The sequence below is a fragment of the Cyrtonyx montezumae genome, unplaced genomic scaffold (assembly GCF_038088225.1).
Source record: "Cyrtonyx montezumae isolate F1298 unplaced genomic scaffold, pur_monq_1.0 scaffold_44, whole genome shotgun sequence".
Taxonomy (NCBI): domain Eukaryota; kingdom Metazoa; phylum Chordata; class Aves; order Galliformes; family Odontophoridae; genus Cyrtonyx; species Cyrtonyx montezumae.
The window spans coordinates 787,266-809,099 of NW_027072050.1; the positions used below are offsets into that span (position 1 = coordinate 787,266).

At 55.4% G+C, this 21,834-nt stretch overlaps 4 protein-coding genes across 13 annotated transcripts; 3 read left to right on the forward strand and 1 right to left on the reverse strand.

Moving 5' to 3' along the window:
- Positions 1–3,127: 3,127 nt before the first annotated feature.
- LOC136055582 (thaicobrin-like) lies at positions 3,128–5,090 on the reverse strand. 5 transcript variants are annotated; one of them, XM_065747402.1, is made up of 3 exons: positions 5,046–5,090; positions 4,751–4,875; positions 3,128–4,168 (listed from the first exon to the last, which is right to left on the reverse strand). In XM_065747402.1, exons 2-3 carry the CDS (start codon positions 4,821–4,823, stop codon positions 3,630–3,632), a joined length of 612 nt encoding a protein of 203 aa, XP_065603474.1. In that variant the 5' UTR covers positions 4,824–4,875; positions 5,046–5,090; the 3' UTR covers positions 3,128–3,629. The 5 variants fall into 5 exon arrangements, with proteins under 5 accessions (XP_065603474.1, XP_065603473.1, XP_065603472.1 ...); XM_065747401.1 differs by having other exon boundaries at positions 4,751–4,862; positions 4,981–5,084; XM_065747400.1 differs by having other exon boundaries at positions 4,981–5,084.
- Positions 5,091–5,828: 738 nt separating this feature from the next.
- Positions 5,829–12,711, forward strand: LOC136055591 (butyrophilin subfamily 1 member A1-like). 6 transcript variants are annotated; one of them, XM_065747413.1, is made up of 11 exons: positions 5,829–5,902; positions 6,420–6,523; positions 6,615–6,962; positions 8,605–8,886; positions 10,194–10,298; positions 10,472–10,492; positions 10,798–10,818; positions 10,939–10,959; positions 11,042–11,062; positions 11,616–11,648; positions 11,953–12,711. In XM_065747413.1, the coding sequence occupies exons 2-11, from the start codon at positions 6,439–6,441 to the stop codon at positions 12,513–12,515; spliced, it is 1,500 nt and encodes a 499-aa protein (XP_065603485.1). In that variant the 5' UTR covers positions 5,829–5,902; positions 6,420–6,438; the 3' UTR covers positions 12,516–12,711. The 6 variants fall into 6 exon arrangements, with proteins under 6 accessions (XP_065603485.1, XP_065603489.1, XP_065603487.1 ...); XM_065747417.1 differs by having other exon boundaries at positions 11,995–12,711; XM_065747415.1 differs by lacking the exon at positions 11,616–11,648.
- A 765-nt stretch (positions 12,712–13,476) lies between these two features.
- On the forward strand, positions 13,477–16,565 carry NDUFA11 (NADH:ubiquinone oxidoreductase subunit A11). Its single transcript, XM_065747406.1, has 4 exons — positions 13,477–13,591; positions 13,685–13,777; positions 15,423–15,545; positions 16,374–16,565. The coding sequence occupies exons 1-4, from the start codon at positions 13,510–13,512 to the stop codon at positions 16,484–16,486; spliced, it is 411 nt and encodes a 136-aa protein (XP_065603478.1). The 5' UTR covers positions 13,477–13,509; the 3' UTR covers positions 16,487–16,565.
- Positions 16,566–17,360: 795 nt separating this feature from the next.
- On the forward strand, positions 17,361–21,119 carry KLHL33 (kelch like family member 33). Its single transcript, XM_065747372.1, has 5 exons — positions 17,361–17,391; positions 17,816–18,343; positions 18,565–19,498; positions 19,853–20,023; positions 20,419–21,119. Exons 2-5 carry the CDS (start codon positions 17,821–17,823, stop codon positions 20,996–20,998), a joined length of 2,208 nt encoding a protein of 735 aa, XP_065603444.1. The 5' UTR covers positions 17,361–17,391; positions 17,816–17,820; the 3' UTR covers positions 20,999–21,119.
- Positions 21,120–21,834: the final 715 nt, after the last annotated feature.

Genomic DNA, 21,834 nt, shown 5'->3' on the forward strand with positions numbered 1-21,834 from the left:
GTGAGAAAATGTGAACCCCTGAGAGCAGAGACAGACTAACCCCCCTCCCCAGCTGAGCTGCTGGCTGGGCAGGTTGCTCAGGACCCATCCCCATGTCAATCTGTCTGGGCACTTGGAATTGGAATTCATCCAGCTCCTACTCTCTGGGCCATGAGCTTTCCCTCTGCAGCTGCTGAGGGAAGAAAAGCAGAAGATGAGAAGGGGGAGGGAAGGGAACTTGGGGTTGTGTCCCTCAACCCAATGCAATAGGGGCTGCTCTTGAAGGTGCTCATTCTAGGGTAGGTGCCAGTAAAGGGTCTGGGGACAATAACTTTGGGGTGTGTGATTTTACTTTGAGGTTGACAGACACTGGCACAGGCTGCCCAGAGAGGTGGTGGAGTCCCCCTTTTCTGGAGATACCTGAACTCCACCTGGATGTTTTCCTGTGCAGCCTCCTCTGGGAACCTGCTTTAGCAGGGGCTTGGACTAGGTGGTCTCCAGAGGTCCCTTCCGTACCCTATAGTTGTGGGATTCTGTGGTCTCAGAAAGAAATATTTACCTGGTGAAACAAGTAGAAAATTCTTACTGTAGATCCATTCTAAATAGCTGTGGCTAGAATGAAAATGTGCTTTTCTACAGGATCGTTCACGATTCTTGTGAGTCCCAGGGGTCTTGGAAGCTGTCAGGGTTCCAGAGCTGTTGTGGGTTTTGGAGTCTTGGAGATGTCAGGGAGGTCCAGAAGCTGTTTGGGGGGGAGGTCCAGAATCTGTCAGGGTTCTCAAAGCTGCTGGGGGACTCCAGAAGCTTTCAGAGTGGGGTCCAGAGGTTGTCAGGAGGTCTGGGGGCCCTTGGGGTCCTGGAGCTCTCAGAGTGTCCCTGCCACCCCGGTTCCCTCCCAGCCCCCTCAATCACTGCAGTACTGAAAGCAAAAGGCCCCAGAGCTGCAGCCCCCGCCCCTCCCGGCCCTGCAGCCATGAGTTCAATAAAGAAACATGTCAACATTTGGCAAAGGCCTCTTTAAACACTCGGTTTATGATTCTAAACAGCATGCATACCCGAGAAACATCCCCCCTCATTTTATAGTCCCAAAATCGCTGGTGTGCCTAAGAGCTTTGTTAGCAAAGACCTCACAAAAACAGACACAGATGCAGAAGATTGCACTGTGTTTTGCTTATGAAGTGGCCTTATTGTTTTAAGCAGAGGTCAATTAATCATTGAATTTGTTTCCCTGACTCTAATTAATAACTACAGACAAAAGGTTGTGGGCAAAAAGATGCTGTTTCATAACGTCTAGGCACGTGTGGGGTCTGTGCACAGCCTTCGTTACGTGCAATTATTTGCCTTTATCCATTCAGAGCTTTGCAATACGTTGTTTGCAAGTGTCATTTCCTATGTGCCTGCCTCCAGGCTTTCCAGTCTGCTCTTTGCAAAATGCTGTGCTCCCTGCAAGGAAGTAAACCTGCAGCATAAACTGTCAACATTTTATTTGATTTCTTTTCCGCTTTCCCCTTTCCCCTTTCCTGTTTCCTATTCCCTTTCCCTTTTCCTGTTTCCTATTCCCTTTCCCTTTCTCCTTCACTTTCCCATTGCCTCTTTCCCATTTCCCTTTCCCCTTCCTTTTCCCTTCCTTTTCCCCTTCCTTTTCCCTTCCCTTTTCCTTTTCCCTTCCCTTTTCCTTTTCCTTTTCCTTTTCCTTTTCCTTTTCCTTTTCCTTTTCCTTTTCCTTTTCCTTTTCCTTTTCCTTTTCCTTTTCCTTTTCCTTTTCCCTTTTCCCTTTTCCCTTTTCCCTTTTCCCTTCCCTTTTCCCTTCCCTTTTCCCTTCCCTTTTCCCTTCCCTTTCCCCTTCCCTTTCCCCTTCCCTTTCCCCTTCCCTTTCCCCTTCCCTTTTCCCTTCCCTTTTCCCTTCCCTTTTCCCTTCCCTTTTCCCTTCCCTTTTCCCTTCCCTTTTCCCTTCCCTTTTCCCTTCCCTTTTCCCTTCCCTTTTCCCTTCCCTTTTCCCTTCCCTTTTCCCTTCTCTTTTCCCTTCCCTTTTCCCTTCCCTTCCCTTCCCCCTTCCCCCTTCCCCCTTCCCCCTTCCCCCTTCCCCCTTCCCCCTTCCCCCTTCCCTCTTCTCCTTGCCACTGCCTCCCTGTTCCTGCCCTTTCTCATTTCCCTGCATCCTGCCCTCCTGTCACATGTATCATCTTTCCCTGAGGGTCACAGCAGTCTCTTACTCTGTTTGCATCCCCACATTACGATTTCCTGCCCCTGTGGGTGCTCCCAGACCATGGCAGTGACAGTGACTGCAATGAGCATTTAAAATTGCTCCAATTTTTGGCACTGCACTCCATAGGAATTTCTTTTATCATAGTATGGTTTGAATTGTGAGTGACCCTTCAGGACCCTGTAGTACACAGGGACACCCACAGGTGCTCAGAGCCCCAGGGATGGGGCACCAGCAGCTCTCTGTGCAGCCTGTGCACTGCCCCACTGCCAGAAAACATTTTCCTCATATCCAGACTTGAAGAATGTGTAGAAGATAAACAGCACTGAGTTGCTTCTCTTTATCTCCCGTTTAGGACACTGGTGATGTTCTGAGCAAGTATGTGCTTCTTTCTCCCTTTTATTGTAATATTGCTTTGGAGTTGCAAAGATTCCTGCCCAGCAAAAAAAAAGGCAGATTGCTCACACACTGGGGATGCACTGCTCATGTCCGTATTTCCTGGCAGGCAAAGAAGGGAAAGAAACAAAACAGCTGCTGCAGTGGGACGGGGTATGTGTGCATCTTTAAAAATCCCTTCCTGATATTCATTGGTTTTCTTGGATCTCAGCAGCAGATTCTGCGAAGAAAGTTTAACTCTCTGATGCATCTCTGCCTTGGCTGCTTCTGGTAGTGGAGCTGCAATAGATCAGCTTCAGTGGTAGGATTGCCCCGAGCAAATTGCTGCAGATGTATTCCCAGGAGTGGCTGAATTGTGTTGTTTCAGTGCCCTGTGTGTGTTTGAGCAGCTGAAAGACTGTGCTGAAGGATGAAATGGAGACCAAGACAGAGGGAGGAAGGACATCCAAGCATGGCAAGTCCATGGGAATGATCTGGCCTATGGACACTCTGGTTTCTGCCTCACCTTCCTTGCCCATCCCTACAGCTTTTCCCAGTGCTGTGCTGCAAGAAATAGGGAGGAAGATGTGCTCAATGCACGTGCCAGTGAGAGCTGGAAATGAGGCAGAGAGAAGCTTCAGATGCATGCACAAGATAAGTGCTATCATGAGCTCCAGCACCCAGCTCCGTTTTTATATATATTTTTTTATTTCATCACTGAGCTTATCTGGAAAAATAAAAAAAAAGCCAGAGGTGGCACTCAGCAGCCTTCACGGCCTTTGGATCTGCTGCATTTCTCACAGCCTTGCACAGGGCCAGTGTGCAGCCCTGGCTCAGTGTCACCCCTCAGTCTCGGGGTCCCCTCGCAGTGCTGTGGGGTGGAGGGGGATGGAGGATCTTCTGTGTGGCATCCATCTCCAAGACCTTCCAGTTCTCCTGATCAGCAGTCGGAGGGGCCATGTGAGGAATGACCAACCAGCAGGGATGTGCAGCCCTCCCAGTGCCCAGCAGTGAGAGCCAAGCCAGCAGTGTCCTTTTCAGTTCTGCCCTTGTCCCCTATGCTCCCTCCACGTCAGGGGCACAACTTCAGCCACGAGTCCTTCCCCACCCAGAGCCACGGGTACAGCATCTCTCCAGGACACGAACCCAGGCAGAAGGCAAAGATCTGGGCTCTGCTTTCAGCATCAGCAAATGCCACCTGCCCACCCTCAAAGTCCAAGGAGATCCGGATGGCCCTGGGCAGCTGGGTGAGGCTCAGGGTTGTCCAGTCAGGACAGGTGAAAGCGTAGTACTGCCCGAACCACTGCCCCACTGCCCAGATCCCCTCCTGGGGGGCAAAACTGAGGATCCCCTTCCTCCTGACAGAGTGCTGGGCCACCCCCACTGCCCACCAGTCACCACCGTCGGCCACTTCCACCTCCCAGCAGTGCTGTCCTGATGAGAAGCCACAGTTGGCCAACACGCACGGCTCCGTGTCGAAGCGCTCAGGACCCTCGGGCAGCGATGCCCACACATCCCCACGCCTCACATCTCGCCTGTCGTCAGCCAGGAGGAGGAAGGGGTTGGCAGTGTTTGGGTCCAGGGTGACATCAGCTGGGGACAGAGGAGAAGCTGCTCAGGATGGGCAACCATGCGTTGTGTCAGGGCTGCGCCCACTCAGCAAGAGAAGGGATGGGGCAATTTCCTTCCCCTTGTCCAGAGATCTCAGACATGGGGTGAGGACCTCCCTGTGCTGGGCTGCCCCAGGCTCATGCTGCCATGGTCCTGCCCTCTCCAGGGGTTCCCGTGTGATCTCTGGCCAAGAGGAATTTCCTTTCCTGGAGGATGCAGCTGCACCTGCTGTGCAGACATGGGGACCTGAGCGTGGGTTTCCCTAGTGCTGCAGGAGAGCAGCAGGCACACCAGGGCACAGACAGCACAGACCATGACTCAGCCCAGAATCAATCGCCCATAGTCTCAAATTCCTCTTTCTCTCTGCGGGCAATGGCAGGAGACAAGGATGGCAGCTCAGGTGCCTGGTGCTGCTGGTGGGTATAAGATAAGCCAGGGGAATCTAGCTGGGGGTGGGGGGGCACCAAGTCTCAACCCTATGACAGTCACAGTCCCCAAGAGCTGTGGCCCTTTCTGTCTCTTCCACAGCAGAAGCAGGATGCACTTTTCTCCCAGACAGGACAGTTTCCCCTAAAAACTCACCTCTTGCACTCCTCTCCTCCACTTCACTGTCCAGGGACTCCACCTCTTCTCCCTCCATCTCGGACACGAGCATTTCTGCAGAACATCAGCAGGAAGAGAGACATGTTCCCTGCTGAAACTGGAAACTGCGTGACACAGAGACCATGAGAAAATGATCAAGGGAACCCTCTTTTCCAGAAGCTGAGGGAATGCTGGAGAGCTCACAGCATCCTGGCGCAGCCAGCACTCACTGCAGGCTGACAGCAGGAAAGAAGGGTTCAGATGGGATTAACACTTCGCCCTCCACTCTCCGCACCTCAGCGGATCACGGCTAGGCAGGAGCGTTCCCGCAGTGTCCCCACGCTGTTTGCAGAGATGCATCGTGGGAACCCCCACATCTCCCCTCCCCTCGTTCAGCTGCAGGCTGGTGATAAGAGCCCTCTGTGCCCTGCCGAGCTCCGAGCCCTGCTGAGTCCCCTGCCCTCGCTCACCCCGGCTCCGGTGGGGTGTCACCTGGGGACACCATCCATACCAGGTGCCCAGGCTGTGCAGTGCCGCAGGGGAGGAGGTCTGGCTCTTTGCCCCGCCGTGTTGTGCTGCCAATGGGTCGTGGGGGAGATGTTGTCAGGGCACGTGTTGCTTCAATTGCTCAACTGGTAATGGGAGACGGTGCGTACCAGTCTTTGTGCCCCCCCCCCCCTTCTCCAGACACCTTTTCATGTGCCCAGGAGTGATGGCCTCACCCCAGCTCAGCCCATCTCACAGGGAATTTCTCCCACAGGGTTTGTCCTTCCCACCCTCTTCCCCTGCATGTGCCTCCCCTGCTCACATGCTTCACTGCCCCCTCCATTCCTGTGAGCTGCAGCAGCCAGACTCCTTGAAGTGATGCACGCCCTATCAGCACAGACACTTTTATTTTGAGCCCCTAGCTCCGTTCCCTGATGTGGGCCAGGTTTATTCCTCTATGTGCTCTGTGTCCTGCCTCTGCACGAGCCCCCAGCACTCCCACCCTTCCTGTAACCCAACAACACGTCCAGATAAAAACCTCTGACTAACTGTGCCCAAACCCTCAGTTACTTTCATTTTTGAGCTGAGATAGTTCAGAAGGAAATAGTTGCATTTCCTGCTCCCTTTTCTCCACCTCTTGCTGGCAGAGCCAGGACTGCACGGGTGGTAAGCTTGGGGCTGGGGGGTTGGTTTGGCTGCAGTTATTGTGCTCCCTCTACCCCCATCCCAAAGTGGGGATCATCTCTGTGAGCACCCCCACTGGGACTGGGTCAGGAGCTCAGACCCACTGCCGTGGGGACTCTGTTGGGTTTCTCGTTGCCATCCTGCCCACTTTCAGATTTAAGGCCTAATTTAGGGCTGGATAAGAGCAGCACGAATTCCAGATTCAAACAACTGCTCGGTGTGTGCTGCTTTGGACACAAAGCACCCATCTGCCATAAAAAGTTTGAGATTTCTGCCAAATAAGGACAAATTACAACTTTTCCTTTAACACAATGGAAAAGTGGCAAATTCGTGCTGGTGATGTAAAATCCAGTTCAGCCTTAGACTGGGTATTATAAAAAATGCACTGCAATCAGCAAAATAATCCCTTTAAAAGTACATCACTCCCCGTAAGGTTCTGCCATTCTGCTTTTCTTCTCACCCCTCTGCTCTCCCCTCACTTCCCCTTCTCCATCCCCAGGGTGGGCTCCAGGAAGAGGATGTTTTTTGGCTGCCACCTCCGCTGTCCTCTGCTGACTTTTGTCATTTACAGTTCCGTTTTCCACGTTCGTGAGCTGCAGTCAGGTACGGCCCCGGGGCTGTGGTTGCTGTGTCGATGTGGTGGCACAGCACGGGGTTTCAGCCCACTCACAGTGATTTCTTGCTTTCCTCCCAGCCTCATTCAGTGTGCAGGGCCCCCCCGGCCCCGTGGTTGTGGCTGTGGGGCAGGACGTGGTGCTGCCGTGCCGCCTGTCCCCAGAGCACAGCGTGCAGGACATGGAGGTGACCTGGTTTCGGGACCAATTCACACCCTTCGTGCATCGCTACAGGGATGGCCAGGACCACTATGGGGACCAGGAGATTCAATACCAAGGGCGCACGGAGATGCTGAAAGATGGCCTCGCCAATGGCAGCGTGAACTTGAGAATCTTCCGTGTCCAGCTGTCTGACAAAGGGCGTTACACCTGCTTCGTTCGCAGTGACCCGGAGTACGACGAGGCCGTGGTGGAGCTGAAGGTGACAGGTCTGTAGTCTGTGTCCCTGTCTTCACTGTGGGGCTCTTTACAGTCCCTCTGGACTCTTCTCTCCCACACTTCATCCCACTCTCCTTACACATTTGTCATCCTGTTCTTCTATTCCACCCTTTATTCCTTTGTTGTGGTTTTGTGGTTTTGCTGCCGGTATTCCACATCAAAACATCGTGATGGGAGTTAAGGTGTTCTTGCTCTGGTGGGGAGTGGACAGGGCTGGGGGTGGGGATGGGGAAGCTCCGGAGCAGACCCCAGCCACTCTTGCTGGTGTGCTTTGTCTCAGCCGCCACGGAGATAAAGCACATGTGCTTCCCTGCAGGTTCTCATACCCTGGTTACCTCTCTCTTCCCAGTTTGTTCAATTTTGTTAGATTTAGTAAGTTACCGTTCCTCTTCAAATCATTGCCGTTGTTTTTGTTCTTGTTTTTGTCCTAGACCCATCTGTTATCTCCATACCCTTCTCCCTTCCCCCCTTTCCCGAGCTGTGCTCGGGCAGCTGCATGGCCACGGACGGTGCACTTGTTTGTTTTCCTCCTTCCCTCTCTCCCTCCTTTTTCATTGTGTCCCTGTCACGGATAACATCATGACACCATTTTTCTCACCCATCCTTCATCCCATTTTCCTTACCCATTCTTCATTTCGTTCTTCTCTCCCACTCTTCATCCTGCTCTTCTCTCCCACCCTTCCTCACACTTTCCTCACCCATCCTTCACCCCATTCTTCCCTCTAAAACTTGATCCCAATCTCTTTATTCATCCTTCATCCCACTCATCTCTCCCACCCTTCATCCCATTTTTCTTAACCCATCCTTCATCCCACTTTTCTTACCCCTTCTTCATCTCAATCTTCTCATCCATTCTTCATCCCATTCTTCTTATCCATACATCATCTCACTCACTTTACCCATCCTTCACCCCATTGTCCTCTACCACCTTTCATTCTCTTTTCACTCATTCTTCAAGCCGTTTTTTCTCCCATCCTTCATCCCACTCTCCTCACCTATACTTTATCCCATTTTCCTTACCCATCCTTCACCCTGTGATTCTCTCCCATCCTTCATCCCATTCTTCTCACACATCTTTCATCCCACATCCTTCATCCCGCTCTTCTCACCCACCCTTCATCCCTCTCTCCTTCCCCACCTCTCTTCTCACCCAAGCAGTGACTGCAGGTGCTGTTTTGGGGAATCGTGGTGGTCCCTTCCAGCATATGCCATCCTGTGATCCTGTGATGCTGTGACTGTGCTCACCAATTGTTATCTCAGAGAGGTGTAATTGTCACTGCACAGCCACATGGGGCCCATGAGATGGGCTGCCTACAAGAAATGGTCTTGACATTGTTTTCTTAATATAAAAATGGGTGTAGGAAGAAAATAGGCAGAGGGCAATCAAGTAAAATATGCTTGGGTTCATGCTTTTATATTTTAACATCCAGACTTGAGGATTATTTTATAGCACCCTCTGGGGCAGATGACAGGACAAAACCTCGGCGGGCTGTCTGTGCACAGAAACACACATCCATCACAGAACAGCATGTGCTGGAAAGACCTAAAAGCCCATCCACGGGCTGGTTATCCCCCAACCCCGCGCCCCAGCATGGCCCCCCCCATGATAACCCATGGCCGCGTTTCCCGCAGCCAGCGGCTCGGCCCCGCTCATTGCGCTGCAGCACTACCAGGACGGCGGCATCCGCGTGGCATGCCGCTCAGCCGGCTGGTTCCCTCAGCCCCGGCTGCTGTGGCGGGACCCCCACGGGCGATGGTTGCCCTCTCTCTCTGAGCACGTCACCCAGGATGAGGGCGGCCTCTACACAGCAGAGAGCATCCTCGTGCTATCCGGCGGTGCGAGCCAGGAGCTGTCCTGCGTGGTGAAGGCTGCGCTGCACAGCCAGGACAAGGAGTCTGCGTTCTCCGTCGCGGGTAAGCGGAGCACGGTGCTGCGGGCACGGGCTGTGTTTCCCTGGAATGGACATAGAAACATAGAAAACATAGAAACATGGGAACAGAAACACGAGGTTGGAAAGGACTTACAAGATCGTACAGCCCAACCATCCTCCTGCCACCATCCCTACCCGCTGAGCTGCTCCGTCATATCCCACTGCACCTCGTCCAGGTGCTCCTTGAGCAGCTCTAGGGATGATGACTGCACCCCTTCCCTGGGCAGAGCCGTTCCAGCGTCCGACCGCTCTTTCAGAGAAGTTTTTCCTCAGATCCAATCTAAATCTTCCCTGGTGCAGCTTGTGGCCGTTGCCTCTCATGCTGTCATTAATTAGCTGGGAGAAGAGGCCGACCCCTCCTCACCGCAGCCTCCCTTGAGGAAGCTGTAGGCTGTGATGAGCTCTCCCCTGAGCCTCCTCTTCTCCACCCCAAACAATCCCAGCTCCCTCAGCCGCTCCTCATAGCCCTGTGCTGCAGACCCCACACAGCGCTGCTGTCCTTCTCTGAACACGCTCCAGGGCCTCAATGTCCTTCTTGTAGTGAGGGGCCCAAAACTGAACACAGTACTCGAGGTGCGGCCGTACCAGAGCTGAGTACAGGGGGATGATCACCTCCCTGCTCCTGCTGGCTGCACTATTTCTAATACAGGCCAGAATGCCGTTGGCCTTCTTGGCCACCTGGGCACACTGCTGGCTCATGTTGAGCCGAGCATCAACCAACACCCCCAGGTCCTTTTCCTCTCTCCATTCTTCAAGCCATTCTGCCCCAAGCCTATAGCATTGCATGGGGTTATTGTGGCCAAAGTGCAGGACCCGGCACTTGGTCTTATTGAACCTCATCCCATTTTGCTCAGCCCAGCTGTTCAGCCTATCCAGATCCCTCTGAAGGGCCTCCCTACCCTCAGGCAGTTTGACACATCCTCCCAACTTGGTGTCATCTGCAAACTTACTGAGGGTACACTCAATCCCCTAATCCAGGTCATCAATAAAGACATTAAACAAGATGGGCCCCAGAACCAACCCCTGGGGAACACCACTTGTAACGGGACACCAGCTGGACTTAACTCCATTAACCATACCCTGCTGGGCACGGCCCTCCAGCCAGTTCCTTACCCAAAGGAGGGTACACCTGTCCAGGCCAAGGGCTGCCAGTTTCTCTAGGAGAATACTGTGTGAGACTGTGTCAAAGGCTTTGCTGAAGTCTAGGCAGACTACATCAACAGCCTTAGATCTGTGTTCTGTTGCTGCTTGCAGGGTAACTGAAGCCCTGTGGGGGGGGTTATTTTTCAGATCCCTTTTTCCAAAATGCCAGACCATGGAAGATTGCCCTGAGTGTGGTCCTGGTAGTGGTGGTCACTCTCTCCATCGTTGCTGTTTATCTGTTGAAAATTAAAGGTACTGTCCTGGGCTGGGGCTGCTGCTCCTGTCTGACCCAGTGCTTGGGGCCTGGGGGGTCTTTGGGGCTCTGGACTCATTTTGGACTGCCTTGTGCAGGGCCGGAGCTGTGGCTGTAGTTAACCAGTGTGGTTTTTTTAACCATTGTTGTTTCTTTCTGTTTTTATTCATAGGAAAGTATGAGAAAAAAATGGGTAAGCTTCACTTCGCCGTGAATGGGAAAACTGGAGAACTGCCTCTGATTGCTTTGGTGGGGCATTATGATAAGGGTGGGGTGGTGGAGGCAAATGGGTACGTAGCAGCCACAGGAAGTTAAGGAAATTGTGAAATGATGCTGTAATTTTAAGAAAGCTCATGGCAAAGCAAAGAGCGCAAGCATGGTGTATACTGACAGAGCTTTGCTCTGCAAAGAGCAATCCCCAGCGGGACAGGGGGGAGGTTGGGGTCACACATTCTGTGTTGCTGTGATGCTAACTTGTTCCTCTGGTTCTCTTTGCAGCAACACAAGCTGCAGCACTGGGTAAGTCCCACTCCCCATCCTCCCTGCTAGAATCCCCCAGCAGCTCTCCCTGCCGCCCTCCAGCTGCCCCCAGTGCAGCAGATCCATCACAAACTGGGGGTCTTTCTCTTTGCTGCTTAGGAGACCGTGATGCCAAAATTGGTGAGGCTTGTTCTGTGCAGTGGGGGGGCTGATGTTCCTGGTGGTGTCCCACACCCATCTGTGCTCATTCATTGTTTTGCAGAGAAACAAGCCGAGGAACTTGGTGAGTACCGTTCTTCTTCCCATGTGGGAGACGTTTCAGTTGGGCTGTATTCCCCTCTGAGTATTGCATTTACACCCTGGTTTGGGTTTGCTGCTGGGGAAGGAAGAGGTGATGGATTCTGAGCTAATTTCAGAAGCACTGCCATCCTTTATGTTTGAAGTTACTCCCTGTATTCTATACAAAAAAAAAAAACCAAACCAAACCAAACCAAACCCAACCCAACCAAACCAAACCAAACCAAACCAAACCAAACCAAACCAAACCAAACCAAACCAAACCAAGCTTTCTGTTGCAAAGAAGGCACAAACAGATGCTAGGTGTGTAAGTGAGTCAGGCTCAACAATGGGATTGTGACTATGAGAACAGGTTGGGGCACTTCTCATAAGCAGACACCAAAGTTTGGAAGTCACACACCACGAGGTGACTTTCACAAACGCTCCAACAACTCGGGACATGTGCAGCTATGTGGCCTGTTGTTATCTCAGCCAACCTTGCACCACGTGTGCGTTTGAGTTCTCTCTCATCTGTGTTTGTTTTCTAATGTTTTTTCAAGTATGGAGAAGATATGCAGCGCCGATTGAAGATGGTAATTGAAGTTCTGCCTTTAGGGGCTGAGCCCTCTTTGCTTTACTCTCCTTTCCCGCTGCTCCCCCTGCAGCAATGCAGGGATGCTCACACTTTGCAGAGCTGCACTCAGGGCCCTGCTTGGTGCATGCCCCACTCCAAGGCACATCCAGGCCCCAGCAATCAGTGTGGGGACTTGCTCAGCCTGGAGCTTTGCCAGTGTTCCTCCTCCTCTCTGCTCTGGGCTCCCTGCACTTCACTTTCTATTCCTCACACCATTGCTTTGCGCATCTTCCCACTCCTGCACCCTTCCCCTTCTTCCTCAGCAGGAAAGCTCTCCCTGATGTGTGCCTCCCTCTGCCCCACAGCGGAGGTGATTCTGGACCCGGACACTGCCCACTGTGACCTGGTGCTGGCTGATGATGGCAAGAGCGTGAAGCGCACGGACCGACGCCAGGACGTCCCCAGCTGCCCCGAGCGCTTCGATCCCTGGCGCTGCGTGCTGGGCCGCCAGGGCTTCGTGGCAGGGAGGCACTGCTGGGAGGTGGAGGTGGTGCTGGATGGAGGGGGGTGGACCGTGGGGGTCTCTCGAGAAGATGTGAGGAGGAAAGGGGAGATTGAGTTCGGCCCAGAGGAGGGTATCTGGGCCGTGGGGCAGTGGGCAGGGCAATTCCAGGCGCTCACATCTCCGCAGCGCACGCTCCTTGCTGATGTCCACACTCCCACACGGGTCCGGGTTGCTCTGGATTATGAAGCAGGCCGGGTGGTGTTCTTCAGTGTGGATGAGGAGATTCCCATCTTCACATTCCCACCAGTGTCATTCCACGGGATCAGAGTCCACCCCTGGCTCTGGCTAGGTCCTGGTACAAGCCTCAAAATGTGGCCCTGATGAAGAGAAGGAAAATGAAGGCACTGTGTGTGTGGCACAGCCACAGGGCTCTGTGTGGGACTGAGGTTGGAAGGAATGTGGGGAGGTTTCTGCTGTGACCTCCTGATCACAGCTGGGCCAAGCACAGACCAACCTTGGGTGGCTTTGGGCACTGTTGTGTCATCTGAAATCTGTGAAGAAAGCTCTTGAACTCCAACGTGGTGTCAGCGGCAATCCTTTATTCCTCACCATATGTACCAGGTGACAAATCAAGAGCGTGCTCTCCGAGTTCAGGTGCCCCATTCAAACCAGAAAGACACACATACACAGTACACTGCCATACATATTATTTACTAATAACTCATTAACAGTGCCCCCCTGGGCATGCACAGTAGCACTTAGGGTGGTCGTACGCCCACTTCTGTCCCCTCTTTTCCACCATCACAGTGACTCCTGTCCGACCTCGAGCTGCTCCCCATCTGGTGAACGTGCACTGCTTGTTATGCCATACCGAGCAATTTCCGGAGCAGTGCCCGTGAAATGCGAGCGCAGAGCCCCGGCACCTGGTGTGTGCAACGCCTGCTGCGGCCCCGCGTGAGGCGGAGGGAGAACAGGGCTGGCTGTGCACCGGGAGAAGCTGAAACGGAAAGCTCCAGCACCAGCACCCCCCGCTGCCTTGTGCGGAATGAACGCACTGCTCCTTGCACCGAGGACCCTCGCTGCACAAACCAGCCCGAACCAGCACCATGCCGCTCTCCCCGCATTTTGTGCGATTACTTCTTCCAATCGCTGCCTGCACGCCATGCCGGCGGTGCGGGGCGCTGCGGTGCGGGGATGCTGTGCGGGGGAATCGCCGCGTCCAGAACAGCGCCGTACGGGGGCTCTGATATCGCGAGAAGCACGTTTTGATCTCGCGAGAGGTCCGCCTTGATCATCTCGCGAGAGGCTCGCCCCGATCCTCTCGCGAGAAGCGCGCTTCGATCTCGCGAGAGCGCGGCCGTGCCCTTGCGGCGCCATGGCGGGGTACTGGGACGGCCCCGAGGGCGAGCAGTGCCCGCAGCGCACCTGGCTGACCACGCGCGTGGGCGCCGCCGCCGGTGAGGGCCGGTGAGGGCCGGGGGACGGCGGCGGGGGGTGGGGGGGAGCTCCCGCACGGCCCCGCTCCCGCTGACGGCCCCCCCTGCTTGCAGGCCTGCTCGGCACGGCGTACCGCATCATCCTGCTCCGGCCCGGCTCCCCGCTCGCGGCGTTGCAGATGGCGGCCTCGGACACCGTGACCATGGGTAAGCGGCCGGCTCGGAAGGGGCCTCGCAGCCCCCGGCCCCACGCGTGGGCCGCTGCCCCCCTCCCGCCCTCCAGCTCGGTGCCCCTACACCCTCTGGATGAAGAGCACCCCACGCCCGGCCTGGTCTCCCCTCCTCTCACTTAAAGCCCTCCCCCTCCTCCCGGCACTGCCCGCGGGCTGTGGTTGTGTCGGTGTGGCAGTGGCTGTGGCTGTGCACTGCAGTTCATCCCCTTCGGCGGCTGTTCACATATAACGGCGCTGCTCGTGTGTCTGAGTGTCCCTCGAGCACTGCGCAGTGGTTTCTGCTGTTGGAGTAACGCTGCTGAGCCCCGGCCCGGGCAGGAGGAGTGTCCCGTGCTGAGTTCTGCAGAACCAGGATGGGAACGTGAACCATGTTCTGTATTTAAAGCTTAAAGAATGCTTTCTGTGCAGCCTGGAGGAGAAGATGTGTGTTTTCAGCACTTACATGTACCTTTGTACATATATATGTGCACAGTTCCTGGACAGAAGGGGAATGGAAGCAGGTGTTCCCTGCTTCTCCACATAAGTTAGGCATCACGCTTAATAAATGACGTTTTGAAGAGCACAGACAATGTTTTTGACAGCAGAAAGAGAATTTCTCCTCCTCATTCACTGTTGTCTTCTTGCTGAGAAGAAGCAGTGTAGTTGTTTTATTGTAGCCTGAAAGGGAGGGGGCATGCTGGAGGATGAAGCAGCAACCTGAGGGCTGTTCCAGCTGCAGGTGCATGCCCACAAGGTGAAGCCCACAGCCTGTGGCACACTTGGTTTTCATGAAACTCATCTCAGTTTTCAGTCTGTTCTATTTCCCGTGCTGCCTCTGTCTGTCCCCCAGCAGCTCTGCTCTGTGTGTGATGCACATCTGCAGCTGCATGTGCAGCTCTTCAGTAGTGATTTGAGCCAGAAGAGCTCATTATGACAGCCCAGATCATGCACCAATTGTTGCTTGGGTGTATCTTGTAATCCCAGACCGGCATGCTGAGTCCTCCTGCGGGGTCATGACTGAGGATAACTGTGTGCTGGGAAGGCTGATCCTGAGCAGCTGAAGCCCTGAGGGCTTTTTCCTGCAGAGTCCTTGGTCCAGAGTGGAGAAAGCAGAGAGCTGATGGGCTGTGATTCGTGGGCTTTGTTTCCTGAGTGCTCTTAGTAGCTGATTTTGTTAGGTTCAGTATAATCACATTTTGTGTTGGAAAACTGCAGGGCTTTGTAGCACAGACTTGTGGTTTATCTGTTACCGTACTGACTTCATTCTGGATGTTTTTTGGTTGCTGTTCCCAAGAAGGATGAATTGGAGCTGGTGCCCGTGTCACGTCCCTCATCAGAAATCCATATGGTAAACCAAAGCAGCCTGTGTGTTTGCTTGGCACAGCTGTTAGCCAAGGTTTGCAGTTGCATCAGTGGAATGCAGATGTGTAATTTGGTGAACAGGAACACGTCGTGTTGCACTGCTCTAACTCAGCTTACGGGGTACACTTACAGTACCAAAAAGAGCCTGCTCCTCTTCACCGTCCCCAGGTAACCAAAAGCAGACGGTTGCGCTTCGTTTTCTTTCTTTCCAGAGGAGCTGCTCGTGGACAGCTTTGCCTGAAGAGGTTTTGCTCAGTTCCTTTGCCTTCTGTTCACAGCCACGCTGGGCGCCGTGTTTGGGCTGACCACCTGCCTCAGTGCTCAGGTGCGTGAGGAACCCGAGAGCCCCTTGGACTATTTCATTGGAGGCTGTGCCACAGGAGCTGTCGTAGGAGCCAGAGGTAAATGGGAGTGGTGCCTGGAGTGGGCAATGAAGTGAGCCCACTCTGTTTTCAGAAAGCTTTCCTAGGGAAAACAGCAGCACCTCAGTGTCGGCCTCACTTGGCAGTTGTGATCTCCTCGTGTGTGTGTGTGTGAATTCCGTGTCGCGCCCGTTTTGCTGACGCTTCGCTGTGCAGTTCTGCTCAAATAAACAGTGCTGCAGAGGGAGACCAGAGCTGACGTGGAGGAGATTTACAGCACGAGAACAGAGCTGACCCAGCACTGCCCGTTATAACGCTGGCGATAATTGGAAATCACAGGATATTAAAAATGTTGTTGTGGAAATCTGTGTCATCTTGGCAGCAAATGTGATTTATTATACATGGAAAATACGATCTGGTCATCTGTTTTGTGAATTCCTCTTGCAATCTGAGGGTCAGGCTGTGTCTTTCAGCTGTCATTCCTGGGCTAGGTTATGTCCTGCAGATACTGAAGCAGCTCTGCTTTCTGTGGGCGTTTGCAGACTCAGCAGTAAAGGACAGAGATTATATTTTTAAGTTCCAATTGTGGTAAAATTGGGTTTTGCTTTCCTTGGTAGCTGAGCTGAGAGTTTGAAGCAGTGATTGTTGTAGTCATTGAGGAAAGCAATTAGGGTTTCTCTATATAAGGACGTGGGGCAGTGGGTTATGGATGGTTGTATTCCAGACTGTGGGCAGAAGGCATGAGAGAAAATGCACTCCTCTGCTTTCTGTTGACAACCAATGGTACTGCTGGTCAGGGAACCTGGAGAGTCTGTCCTGGCCCACTTTGTGCCTAATTGATCATTTCTGTTGTTTGTTTCTTTCCAGCTCACAGTTACATGACCGGAACCGTTGCGTGTTTGGGCCTTGGAGCTACTGCTGCATTAATGAAGATTGGTAATAAGGAAGGCTGGAGGCTGGCGGGGCCTCCCAAGCTCTGAATGTTCCCTTCCACCCTGCAAGCTGGATCTTGAGTGCTGTATGTAACGAGACGTGTAATAAAAACACTGTCAAATGGGTTGTCACTGCATGTTGCCATGGACATAGTATTGGGCTGTGATGCAGAAAGGAGATGTGGAGAGAGGCTGAGAGTGCAATGCAGTTCATCCTGGATGAGGGGACGTGAAGTGGTGATGGGATGGGACGTTTTCAGAAGTTGGTGGGTATTTGGCTGCAGAGTGAACACAGAAAGTGAAAAGCACGAGTTACAGAAAGGGAAATTGTGCCTTGGGTAGAAAGAAGAGAAAAGAGATCTTGTGTGTGGGGTAGATCAGCAGAAAGTGGACCCAGAGGGGTTGGGAAACCGCAGCTTTTGGAGATGCAAAATTTGAGCAGATGTGGGCACGTGAGGGTGCAGGGACAGGAAGTTCGGGGACATGAGTGCATATCGATGGGGAAATACGCGCTGTGGAAGAGCAGAGCGCAGCAGAGCGGGGTTGTGGCACTGCCTGCGTCCCTCTGCCTGAGGGGAAAAAATGCCAGCGGTGCCCTCCCACCGCCGTCCTCAGGGAACCCTGCTGTGACCGCCCCGGCCCGGGCTCGGGGGCCACGGCCCTCCCTCCGGGCCCGTCCCAGCTCCGGCCGCGGCCACGTGTCCGCGCTGCGCTATAATTACCCGCACGCATTCCTGGGGGGTCACAGGAGAGACGCGGAGCCGCGGTAAGGTGGGATGAGCGCGCGGCCGCAGCACGGCGGTGCAGGACACGCGGGGGACACATGACACCGTGCACGGCCGCGGGGTGCTCCCCTGCCCCGCACGGCGGTGGGGGGATGGGGCGCGCAGCGGGACGTGCACGGCGGGGACTGCGCACGGCGCGGGATGGCACGGCACCGCGTGGGGTTTGTGGTGTGTGGATGGAGTGACGGCTCCGCGGGGAGCAGGGCTGGCGGCGGTGGTGCTGGCGGTGGTGGAGCTGCGGTTTGGGGGGGGGGGATGATTTGGGACGCTCGGCTGTGGGGCTGTGGCTTTTCGGGCTGTGGGACGATGGGTTCACCCCGTGCTGTGCAGCAGAGGGTTGAGTGCTGAGGTGGGTGGGGGGCATCCGACTCTCTCGGATGGGGAAAGCCCACAGGTCTTATTTATTCTGGCAAGAGGCATCAAGAAATTCAACTGTGGGGCTGTGGCAGAGCGTGGTGGTCTCAAGCCTTTGGCGTTGCCCCTACACAGTGTCTTTCACCATGGGGCAGTGCCAACAGCAGCCCCGTGTGCTCACCCAGGGCAACCTGGGTGTGGGGATGGCACCCTGACCTTGCTCCACGTGTTCCCACAGGCAAGATGTGGGTCACAGAGGGGCCAGCCCCAGCCCAGTGGCACCTGCGGGATGGGGCTCACGCCAGACACTTCCTGGCCATGGCCAATGACCTCCGCACCGCGGGACAGCTGGTGGATGTGGCCGTGGGCCCGGAGGGTGACATGGCCCATGCTGTGGTCTTAGCCTCCGTCAGCTCCTTCTTCCTATGTTTCCTGGAGGACAGGAGCCGAGAGCTGCGCCGGGGACCCCCATCTCATGTCCCCCTGCCACCAGGGGCCACGCTGTGGGGCTGGCGGGCCCTCTTGGCCTTTGCCTATGAGGGAACCGTGCCCTACGGCAGGGAGAAGGAGGTGGAAGAGTCCGCCCGTGTTCTGGGGGCCCCACGGGTGGTGGCTGCCTGCGTACCACGGCTGGAGAGCGACCACCAGGAAGGGGGTCCTGAGGCCCTGGAGGAGCAGTGGGAGACACTAAGAGCCATGGAGCAGCTCCACGCCAGCGGCCTGGGCTGTGACCTCCAGCTGCAGGCAGGGGATGAGGTCATCCCAGGTGAGCTGAGGGTGGGAGGGTCCCTTGGGGGGAGAGGGGCTGGGTCCCCTGAGGGGAAAGCGGAGGGCAGTGCCTGCCTCCATGGGGGGGGGGTGGAGCAGGAGGTGCCCTTTGGCCATGGGGATGGAGGGAGGGGATCAGTGGGGGACACCTGAAGTCTGAGGGTCACTTAGGCACCGAGTCCCCCTCCAGCCCCTCCCCTTTTTCCTCCTTTCCCCTAGTTCAGCGGCTGGCCCTGAGCTGCTCCTGCGACTTTTTCCGTGCTCTCTTCACTTGCCCCATGCGGGAGGCGACCCACGACCCCTCTGCTCCGCTGACCACGGGACTGTCCCCAGCAGAGCTGCATCTCCTCCTCTCCTTTGCCTACACGGGGGCCGTGTCCGGGCCGTGGCCCACTGTCCTGGAGGCAGCCGAGACCTCCCTACGCTACCAGGCCTGGGGGCTCCTCACCCTCTGCCTCGATGTTTTCACCCATGGCCTGACCCCAGAAACTGGCCTGGATGTGCTGGCCTTTGCTGTGGCTTACGGTCTGGCCCAGGTGAGCCGCGCGGCGGAGGACTACGTCTTGGCCACCTTCCCTACCGTAATGGCCACTCCAGCCTTCCTGGATCTTCCTGCTCACCTTCTGATCCGCCTCCTCCGCTCTGATGCTCTCAACATCCTCCACGAACTGGAGGCTTTGGAAGCGGCATCCCGGTGGCTGATGGCCAATGGAGATGGCCAAGAGGACCTAACCAAGGAAGTTCTGTCGTGTGTTCGCTTCGCGCTCATGTCTGGGCAGGAGCTGAAGAAGATCCCATCAGTGACCGCAGGGGTTGCGGACCCAGGGCTCCTCCGCCAGCTGGTGGTAGCGAGTTTGGCCCCCATGGCCCAGCTGCCGTGCCGGGTGCGCTCCTTGCAAGAGGTGCTGGTGGTTTGTGGTGGAGACAAACTGACGCCAAACATGGCAGCCCGGAAACCCAGCAGGAACCTCTGGTTTGCCCACCGCTACCTCAGCGCTGTGGGGCTGGTGAAGCACGTGGAGTGGAGGGCACTGGGGCACTTTCCTGATGGTCCACGCTTCCGCCATGCTGTGGCTGTGGTAGGCAACACCCTCTACGTCCTGGGTGGAAAGCGCTACTACGGGGTCCATGACACCTTGGCCAGTGTCTACAGGTGAGGGCTGTGTGGGGTTGGAGGAAGTGTTGGAAGAGTGATTGCTGCCTCGGGGCTCCACATGTGGCTCGGAGACACTCCGGTTGTCTGCTGGCCTGGGACATCTCTGCCCCTGCAGGGTTTGTAGGGGACCAGGCAGGGAGGGCTCCTCCTGGAGCTGCCGTGTGGTCTCAGGGCATTATGGCATTGGTGCTTCCAAGAAGGAGATGTTCCTGTGCAAGGGGATGGTGGAAACTCAGGGCATTGTAAGGTTGGCTGCCTGTGGGTGGGTTGTTGCTCTCAGCAGTGCTGACATCATCTCATGTCTCTGTGGACAGCAGTTAGCCTCTTGCTCCCTTTCCCTCTCAATTCCAGGTATCAGCCCATGGACAATTCCTGGGAGCGCCTGGCCAGCATGACCTGTGGGCGAAGCTACTTTGCTGCTGTGGCACTTGAGGGCTCCATCTATGCCCTGGGGGGCAGCTCGGGTGATCTCTACTGCACGGACTCTGTGGAATGTTATAATGTGGCTGCTGACACCTGGAGGTGAGACCTCTCTGCTTGGACACCTGCTTTCCCCTGCCCTAGCAGCTCCTGGCATTGGTCCTTGGTGCCCATTGAGTGCTCTTTGTGTCTCTGACACCCCAGTAAAGGAGTCATGGTTGGTCAGTGATGCCTGTTGGATAGTGGATGAGTTGGGCAGTTGTATTCGTGCGGGTCTGTTGGCCCCACCAATGAGAGGAATCATTTAAATGTCTTGCAGTTATGTTTCTTGGGTGATCCATTGGGTGTTGGTCAATACTGCCCACTGGGGGTTCGCCTGGGGCTCGCTGGATGTCACATGCTGAGTACTCAGTGGATCCATGGCTAGCATTGCCAGCAGTCACCATGGGGTAGCCCTGCTTTACCTGCTCTTCACCCCTCCCTCTCTTCTCACCCAGGAGGTGCCAGTCCCTGCCAGTGGCTCTGTGTGGACATGCAGCGTGTGCCCTGGACGGTGCCCTCTATGTGTCAGGGGGGTGTGATGAGGCATACCAGTGCCAGTCAGCACTTCTGCGCTACATCCCGGGTGCCCCAGCCACACTCCTGGCCCCAATGAACGGCCAGCGAGCAGGCCACATCATGGAGGAGGCAGGGGGGCAGCTCTATGTGGCTGGGGGGCTGTGCCAGCGGGATGGGCAGACTGGCTACAGGGACCAGCTGGCCTTTGAAGTCTACAGCCCCAAGCTAGATATCTGGGTCCTCCTCACGCCCTTGCCCCATGCCCATGTAGTGGGAGGTGCAGCTGTGCTGGGAGGGGAGCTGCTTGTACTTGGAGGGTACAGCCATGAGACGTACCGGGACACCCACTTGATCCATGCCTACCAGCCGGGCGCGCGGCGCTGGATCACCCGGGGCACCTTGCCCCATGCCTATACTGACCTCCAGGTGTGTGTCCTCACTGTACCCCCAGCGCTGCGTGGTCCCAGTTGCCTCGAGGACCCCTCAAGGGGATCACCTGATGCCCTTTGTAACACCTAGGGGGCATTCAAAGCTCCATACTGAGCTCCCAGTGGGCACCTCTGTGGGGCAGAATGTCCCCCAGGCTCCTCCCCAGTTCCCAGGGTACTTGCCCTGGACTGTGGGGCACAAAGACCCCCAAACCAACACACAGGAATGCTCACGGAGTTGCTCCACTTTCCTAAGCCCTTCAGTGGGAGCTGTGGACCTCCTAGTTCCCCCACACCCATGTCCTGAATAAACGTGGCTCCTGAACTGCCTGTCTGGGTCTCCTTTGTTCTGCTGGGGAGCACAGACGTTCAATGCTTCTCTCTCTCAATTAACAGGAGAGCAGGTGGCTGCAGAGCTGAGTGTCCTGGGTGGGTGGTGGTGGGGACCAGGGTTGCCTGCATTCTGGGGTCCTCGGGGGAGTGGTCGGGGGGGGGCACGAGGGCTGAGGGTGCCCATGTTCATTCAGTGTGGAACAGGGGTCTTGGGAGGGATAGACACCTCGGAGTTCATGGGGGAACCTGAGGGAATAGGAGAGCCCTGGAGTGCCAGGGTTTTGGGGTAGATGAGAGCTTGGTTGGGGGAGGGTCCTGGGAGATCTTGGCTTCCTGGTGTTTCCCAAAGGGTATGGGATACATCGAGATGGGGGGAACCCTAGAGAGGTCTTGTGTGGGCAGAGGCTGAGGTACTGAGGGAGATACTGGAGTACTAGTGATATCCTGGGGGGGGAATAGGGTTCTGGGACAGGCAGGGCAGGGCTGCAGGTTCTTACGGCGCCTGCAGACTTCTGGGTGAACAGCACCCACTGCTTACAGATCCAGTCACGCTTTATGAGAGAACCAGTCAAGGTGACGAGGAATTTCTGACCG

Coding starts and splice junctions, on each gene's coding strand:
- LOC136055582 (XM_065747402.1), bottom strand. CDS start 4,823: ATGCTCGTGTCCGAGATGGAGGGAGAAGAGGTGGAGTCCCTGGACAGT. Junction 4,169..4,750: donor GGAGGAGAGGAGTGCAAGAG/GTGAGTTTTTAG, acceptor CATCCTGAGCAG/CTTCTCCTCTGTCCCCAGCT.
- LOC136055591 (XM_065747413.1), top strand. CDS start 6,439: ATGTTTTTTGGCTGCCACCTCCGCTGTCCTCTGCTGACTTTTGTCATT. Junction 10,493..10,797: donor AAAGTATGAGAAAAAAATGG/GTAAGCTTCACT, acceptor TTCTCTTTGCAG/CAACACAAGCTGCAGCACTG. Junction 10,960..11,041: donor AGACCGTGATGCCAAAATTG/GTGAGGCTTGTT, acceptor ATTGTTTTGCAG/AGAAACAAGCCGAGGAACTT.
- KLHL33 (XM_065747372.1), top strand. CDS start 17,821: ATGTGGGTCACAGAGGGGCCAGCCCCAGCCCAGTGGCACCTGCGGGAT. Junction 19,499..19,852: donor ACCTTGGCCAGTGTCTACAG/GTGAGGGCTGTG, acceptor TCTCAATTCCAG/GTATCAGCCCATGGACAATT. Junction 20,024..20,418: donor GTGGCTGCTGACACCTGGAG/GTGAGACCTCTC, acceptor CTTCTCACCCAG/GAGGTGCCAGTCCCTGCCAG.
- NDUFA11 (XM_065747406.1), top strand. CDS start 13,510: ATGGCGGGGTACTGGGACGGCCCCGAGGGCGAGCAGTGCCCGCAGCGC. Junction 13,778..15,422: donor CTCGGACACCGTGACCATGG/GTAAGCGGCCGG, acceptor TTCTGTTCACAG/CCACGCTGGGCGCCGTGTTT. Junction 15,546..16,373: donor AGCTGTCGTAGGAGCCAGAG/GTAAATGGGAGT, acceptor GTTTCTTTCCAG/CTCACAGTTACATGACCGGA.